Below are 6,339 nucleotides of genomic sequence, written 5' to 3'. Positions count from 1 at the left end.
AGGGACTTTATTTTAGAATGTCAGTATGTCAAAATGTCAGACAAAGTATTTTTTGTTCGAAAAAAGTGGATTTTACTAGTAAAATAGGGGCTGGATACAACTCAGGTGACTTATCAAATAATTAATACTCTATAAAAGGGAATAAATAGAGGTAAATACCCTGGAGGATGTAGAATAAGTGGTTTATATAGTACTGGCCTCAGGGGATAGCAAGCTTATAAGAAGGGCTAGCTTAAGGAGCTAGCATCCATAAGGATATCTAGTGGTTAGGCCCCTATATAAGGGACCCCTCTGTGGAAATCTAGGCCCTGCTCCCTAGACTGCTTATATAAGATAAACTTAGACCCCATAGGACTGGTCTGAGACCGGGTCCGTAGAAAGGGTCGCCTCAATTCCTAAAGTAACGGGGCAGTTGATCAACCCCCAAGTTTGAGAAACGGATGATCCATCAGTTCGCGAGCTGTCTTCCTCTTCTCTGGGAGCCAGGTGAGCATATCTTGAATAAAGGATAGAAATGCCTCTTGATCATTCTCTTCAAGGAACAGAGTTGTATCCTCTAAACTTCTGGATGGGATTAATTCATTATAGCAGAATTTATCTAGAATATAGTTAGCATGTCAGGTATTACCACAGGAGATAGTTATTAACCCACCAAACACACTTAGGTCCGACACCGTGACCCCCTGAAGAACAGGAACCATGAGATGATGAGGCGTGACAGATTCAGAGGACTGGACCCTTGGATCAATTGCTCATGATCCAGGTTGACTGAAATTGGTCCACCTTGGAGTGGAACCCGACCCGCTTCGGAGTCAAGGAAGGACCTTACAAGTTACCAGTTGTTGATGGTTGAACCGCTGAAGTTGCTCAGTCACAGTTACCAGTTCTGAGTCCGCTACCCCGAGCTCGAATTGTGTTCCAGATTGCAGATTGCAGTCTGCACTTTCTCCAAGATGTCCGAGGTTGATGGGTAGACCGGATTTCGGCTTCGTTTGTTGGGACCCATTGATTTGGAACGTGGTGGTGGTTCGGGAAGTTGGTCAGTAGATGGGAGTCTCGGTAGTTCCGTGCATGTGTTTAATTTCAATTGTTCTCGAATCTCAATCTGCGCTCCTACGCAGGCCAAGCCTTCACCAGCAGCCACTAGTCAGGGTGACAAGGGTTCTTAACTTCTGGATTGCGCGTTGCGCGAGACAGCGCAGGATGTCGATATACGAGATAGATACTTGGGTCGAAACGGTGTCTATTATTCCGTAGGATGAGCATCAATAAGGATAGTAGATAGAAGGACCATAGGTGATCCGTGTTTCTCAATTCATTTCTCATCATAAAATGTCCGATGAGGGCACTTTGTCTGTGTCCGTACTCCGTTGCCATCGTACGTACGCAAGCACCAAGGAAGGTTAATTAGAGAGCTGATCGTACCATCGTGGCGCCGCGTAGTTTGTTTTGGCTGTGCCGTTAGACGAGTCGATGATCAGCGAACGAGATTAGACGGATTTTTTAATCATTCAGGGGTTTTGTGTTATGAATGATGGAAGATGATGGTGATATGTACTGTGTAGTAAGGAGAAACATAGAAGACTGGAGAAGGGATGAGATAGATTATTATTATTATTATTGAGAACAGGATGAAAGGAGAGAGTCGAGAGAGCGAGAGAGAGGAGGATTGTCCTGTCAGTGTCAAGAGTACTGGGGATGCGGAACACTCTAAGCCAAACTACATAATAATTGGGTCTTGAGCCTTGAGCCCCTCCGCAATCAACTGTTTCCCCCCCACCACCACCATCATTCCTACTATGGAGAGAGAGAGAGAGAGAGAGAGAGAGAGAGAGAGAGCTCTCCTTAAAATCTCCCCCTCGTCCCCCGTCCAAGTTCCCATTTTCCCTCTTCCTGTCCCCCCCCCCCCTCTCTCTCTCTCTCTCTCTCTCAATTATACCCCCCCCCCCCATTGTATCCCTTTCTCAATTCATCTCTTATTTATCATAATGTCTGCTGGTTCAGTTCTTGTTACAGGGTAAGTCCGGTTACCGTCAGCATCCTAATGCTTAAGCTTCGTATCTGGCTTGCTGACAGGGCGCTTTGCGACTAATCCAACAGTGGAACGGGCTACATTGGCTCCTTCACCACCCTTGCTCTGCTGCAGGCTGGTTACAAGGTTGTCGTTGCCGATAACCTGTACAACTCCTCCGATGAGGCCCTGAACCGCATCGAGTTGATCTGCGGCAAGAAGCCCGAGTTCGCTCAGCTGGATGTCACCGATGAGGCGGGCTTCGACAAGGTCTTCGAGGCCCATCCCGACATCGACAGCGTCATCCACTTCGCTGCTCTGAAGGTAACCTCCCGATCCTTTTTTATTTGACGGCCGTGTACGGTACGCGACGCTCACATTTCATTCTTCAATCCAGGCTGTCGGTGAGTCCGGCGAGAAGCCCTTGGACTACTACATGGTCAACGTCTACGGCGCCATCTGCCTTCTGCGCTCCATGGTCCGCCACAATGTCACCAACATTGTCTTCTCCAGCTCGGCCACCGTCTACGGTGACGCGACTCGTTTCCCCAACATGATCCCCATCCCCGAGGAGTGCCCTCTGGGCCCCACCAACCCCTACGGCAACACCAAGGTCGCTGTCGAGACCGCCATCACCGACGTGATCAACGCTCAGCGCAACAACGCCATCAAGGCTGGCAACGAGGCCGAGGCCCAGAAGTGGAACGCTGCCCTCCTGCGCTACTTCAACCCCGCCGGTGCGCACCCCAGCGGTATCATGGGCGAGGACCCCCAGGGTGTCCCCTACAACCTGCTCCCTCTCCTTGCTCAGGTGGCGACTGGCAAGCGCGAGAAGCTCCTTGTTTTCGGCGACGGTATGTTTCCCGCCCTCCTCCCCCTCCCTTCACATGGTAGATACAAGGAATCCAACAGGAATATGCTGATAATGACCAGACTATGCCTCCCACGACGGAACCGCCATCCGCGACTACATCCACATTCTCGACCTTGCCGATGGTCACCTCAAGGCCCTTAACTACCTGCGCGCCAATAACCCCGGCGTCCGCGCCTGGAACCTGGGCACCGGCAAGGGCAGCACCGTCTATGAGATGATCCGCGCCTTCTCCACCGCCGTCGGCCGCGATCTCCCCTACGAGGTCGCCCCCCGCCGTGCTGGTGACGTGCTCAACCTGACCTCCAACCCCTCCCGCGCCCAGAAGGAGCTGGGCTGGACGGCCGAGCGCACCCTCGAGCAGGCTTGCGAGGACCTCTGGCTCTGGACTAAGAACAACCCCCAGGGCTACCGTCAACAGCCCCCCGTCGAGCTGCTGGAACAGCTGAAGAAATAAGCGGGTAGTCAAAAAGTGGTTGAAGAAAATGGAGGACCCCGGCGATCGCGGCGATATAGACGTATGAAGCCTTGTAGACTGAAAGAGACGAATTTCCTTTTTTTTTTGTGTTGGGTGTCATCTATTTCTATACCCTATCTTCGGTACATGTACCAGAATAATCGATGGTTTGAAAGCAATTCTTCGTGTAATGATACCGTGCAGGTAGATTTTTCTTTCTTGAAACTTATTTTCTTTCAAAAGAAGAAAATCACAATGGAAAAAAAAAAAAAAAAAAAAAAAAAAAGAATACGCGTATTGTACAAATTAGACTCGATTCTATATGCTCTATTTATTTGCTTTGCGACTCCGCCTTGAACCAGGTGCCTGTCCCTGTGCTCCAGATGTCGACGAGACCTTGGAATCCTGCTGCTTGGTATTATTCTTCGGTTCCTTCTCCTTGTTCGCCAGAGCGCGTTTCACCGCGCCCTCCTTTTCCTTCGCTTCGATCTGCTTCTCGCTCAACTCCCAGAGTTTCTTCCCCAGTTCCTCGTCGGCGATGTCTTTCCGCGCATAGTCCACCTCGCGGCACTCCTTCACCATCCACCCGCCTGCTCCACGGCCATACTGCGCCTCCATGGCCGCGTACAGGATACTCTGCGCCCCCTGCTGCGGCGACTTGAGACCCAACCACCACAGCGGCCAGGTGAGCAGGTACAGGAGCAGACCCCACAGCGAGCCACCCGTCAGCCAGCGACGGGTGCCCGGGGTCCGACTGAGACCGGGGTCGACGACGATCACGCGCGTGCCGTTGGCCTGCTTATCCGGGCGCGGGTACGCATTCAAATGTTTCTGGAAGGACGCGGCGAAGATCATCAGCGCGAGTTTGCTGAGCCCGAACAGGCTGGTCTGTTGACTCGCGGCGGCGGCGGGCTTCCGTTGTGGTTTGCCGTTCTTCCGGACCGCTGGCTGAGACGCTGTCTTGGTGGCACCGCTGGTGAGGGCTTCGAGGTGCTTGACGTCGAGCTTCGCGCCGATGTAGCCCGAGCAGGTCGTGAAGATGACTCGCACGTCGCGGTGCGCGGGCTGTGCCCGGAGCGCGGGGCTCAGGATACTCAGCAGGTGGAAGTTGCCCAGGTAGTTGACCTGCCATTCTTCGTTGAGACCGTCCTGGGTCAATTTGCCGTGGCTCGAGCGCGGCAGGGCGGTGCTGGCGCAGAGGATGATCATGTCTAGTCTCCGGGGAGGGAAGTTGTCGATCCATTTGGTCGCGAAGGTGCGGATGGAGTGCAGGGAGGAGAAGTCGACCTGCTCGGCGTAGATGAGTTGGTTTCCGGTGGACTTGCGCAGGTCTTCGATGTAGTCGACTATGAAGATGTCGGAGGGGGAGTGTTGGGTAAGGAGGATGATCTGGGCGCCGCGTAGGGCGAGCTCGTGGGCGACGCTGGCGCCGATGCCTGATGTTCCGCCCTGGAGACAGCGTTGAGGTTAGCATCGTCGTCGAGCTATTAGCGTGGAGAGGAATTCAAGAGACAGCTCGTACCGTGATCATGATGACTTTCGAATGCATCACCCGCTCTGAGCTATTGCGAGCTCCGCCGAAGTAATACTTGAGCGCAGCTACCAGCAGTACCCATGGCACAACCTTGAGGACGGTGTAGGCGTGGGGGATAGAGCCTACACCTTCCCGAATCCCCTGAACAATAAGGGGGATGGGCATTGTAAGCGTATCAGGATAGAAAAGGAAAGCTATAAAGGAGCGAATGAACGAAGGACTGGGATGAAAACGAAAAGAATGAAGAATTAAAGTTGGAAAAGGAAGCCCCAATAATCCCACTGAGATGCTCCAGCGAAGAAGCGATAATAATAGCGGCCGATCTCCCGCCACCACCAACCAAAAAGCACCTGTGATTTATGACACAAGCAGCACCATCAATCAACTGGATATCACATACTGACTCTCCTCTCATTCACAACTCCCCCACTCGATGAACTCCATAAAAACTCGCATACCATGTCCAACGACACAGATGAGGATTACTTCCTCCCGCTAGAAGACCAGCGCGTCTTCGGCGCCGGCATCCGTCGCAAACGCGTGCAGTTCGTCCGCGCCTCTGAGCACGAACTCACAACAACCACAACCGCTACTCCTCCTCCTACTACTACTACTACTACCTCTACGCCACCATCTACCACCCCCTCCAGCGGCCCCAGCATCGCAAACAAATACCTCTCCATCGTCCTCAAAAACAACCCACAACCCACCGAAACAGCCTCCGCCCCGCCCTCGCCCTCCCCCGTCCCCGCTCCTGCTCCCACCCCCCGCTGTGACGTGTGCAACCTCCTCCTAATAAATGAGGGATCCTCCCACCTGAAGCCAGACACAGACACGCACACAGGAGTGGCGAAACCGCACGAAGCGTCCCTCGCGCACCAGCTCTGTCTTGCGCACTCGCACCCGCCCTCGCATCTCGATCGCACCCGCCACGGCCTCCGGTACTTGTCTGCCTACGGCTGGGACCCGGATAGTCGCGTGGGACTGGGGGCACCGGGGCGGGAGGGTATCCGGGAGCCGCTGAAGGGGAGGCTTAAGGTTGATACGGTGGGGTTGGGGGCTGAGGTTGGGAGGGAGGGGAAGGGGAAGAAGGGTGCAGCGGCCGCGGGTACCCCAACGAAGGTGCAGAAGCTGAATGCGAAGGAGGTGCGGAAGGGGCATTTTGACGCGAAGAGGAGGGGGCAGAGGTTGCGAGAGATATTCTATCAAAATGACGATGTGCAGAGGTATCTGAGTGGGGGTGTTTAGGGCTGGGAGCGGAGTTATGGATTCTTTTTTTTTTTTCTAGTTTCTTATATGATACCCCCCGCCTTTACGGTCGAGATGAATAGATGATTAGGTTCTTGTTTACCAGACGTGACAATATCCTACAGTGGCTCAAGATGGATCAAGAGGAAGCGTTCATTCGGCGCCAACAAGACAGTGTAGAATGGTATCACAGCAGCGCTATAATGAGATGAAAAAGT

At 53.2% G+C, this 6,339-nt stretch overlaps 3 protein-coding genes across 3 annotated transcripts, besides 6 other annotated features; 2 read left to right on the top strand and 1 right to left on the bottom strand.

Moving 5' to 3' along the window:
• Window positions 1-1,802: 1,802 nt before the first annotated feature.
• Window positions 1,803-1,839: a microsatellite.
• Window positions 1,804-1,839: a microsatellite.
• Window positions 1,840-1,908: 69 nt separating this feature from the next.
• Window positions 1,909-1,931: a microsatellite.
• Window positions 1,932-1,988: 57 nt separating this feature from the next.
• ACLA_013760 (NAD-dependent epimerase/dehydratase family protein) lies at window positions 1,989-3,339 on the top strand (the record flags this gene model as incomplete). The annotated part of the gene is made up of 4 exons (XM_001274364.1): window positions 1,989-2,017; window positions 2,101-2,335; window positions 2,409-2,865; window positions 2,945-3,339. The coding sequence occupies 4 exons, from the start codon at window positions 1,989-1,991 to the stop codon at window positions 3,337-3,339; spliced, it is 1,116 nt and encodes a 371-aa protein (XP_001274365.1).
• A 259-nt stretch (window positions 3,340-3,598) lies between these two features.
• Window positions 3,599-3,628: a microsatellite.
• Window positions 3,600-3,625: a microsatellite.
• Window positions 3,629-3,666: 38 nt separating the features above from the next.
• On the bottom strand, window positions 3,667-5,038 carry ACLA_013750 (putative oxidoreductase; the record flags this gene model as incomplete). Its single annotated transcript, XM_001274363.1, has 2 exons — window positions 3,667-4,788; window positions 4,862-5,038. The coding sequence occupies 2 exons, from the start codon at window positions 5,036-5,038 to the stop codon at window positions 3,667-3,669; spliced, it is 1,299 nt and encodes a 432-aa protein (XP_001274364.1).
• A 294-nt stretch (window positions 5,039-5,332) lies between these two features.
• On the top strand, window positions 5,333-6,121 carry ACLA_013740 (putative G-patch domain protein; the record flags this gene model as incomplete). Its single annotated transcript, XM_001274362.1, has 1 exon — window positions 5,333-6,121. The coding sequence occupies one exon, from the start codon at window positions 5,333-5,335 to the stop codon at window positions 6,119-6,121; it is 789 nt and encodes a 262-aa protein (XP_001274363.1).
• Window positions 5,463-5,493: a microsatellite.
• Window positions 6,122-6,339: the final 218 nt, after the last annotated feature.

The sequence above is a fragment of the Aspergillus clavatus genome, genomic scaffold (assembly GCF_000002715.2).
Source record: "Aspergillus clavatus NRRL 1 1099423829795 genomic scaffold, whole genome shotgun sequence".
In the NCBI taxonomy this organism is placed as follows: Eukaryota; Fungi; Ascomycota; class Eurotiomycetes; order Eurotiales; family Aspergillaceae; genus Aspergillus; species Aspergillus clavatus.
The sequence above is the reverse complement of the archived record's forward strand: the minus strand, read 5'-3'. Positions and strand labels throughout refer to the sequence as shown.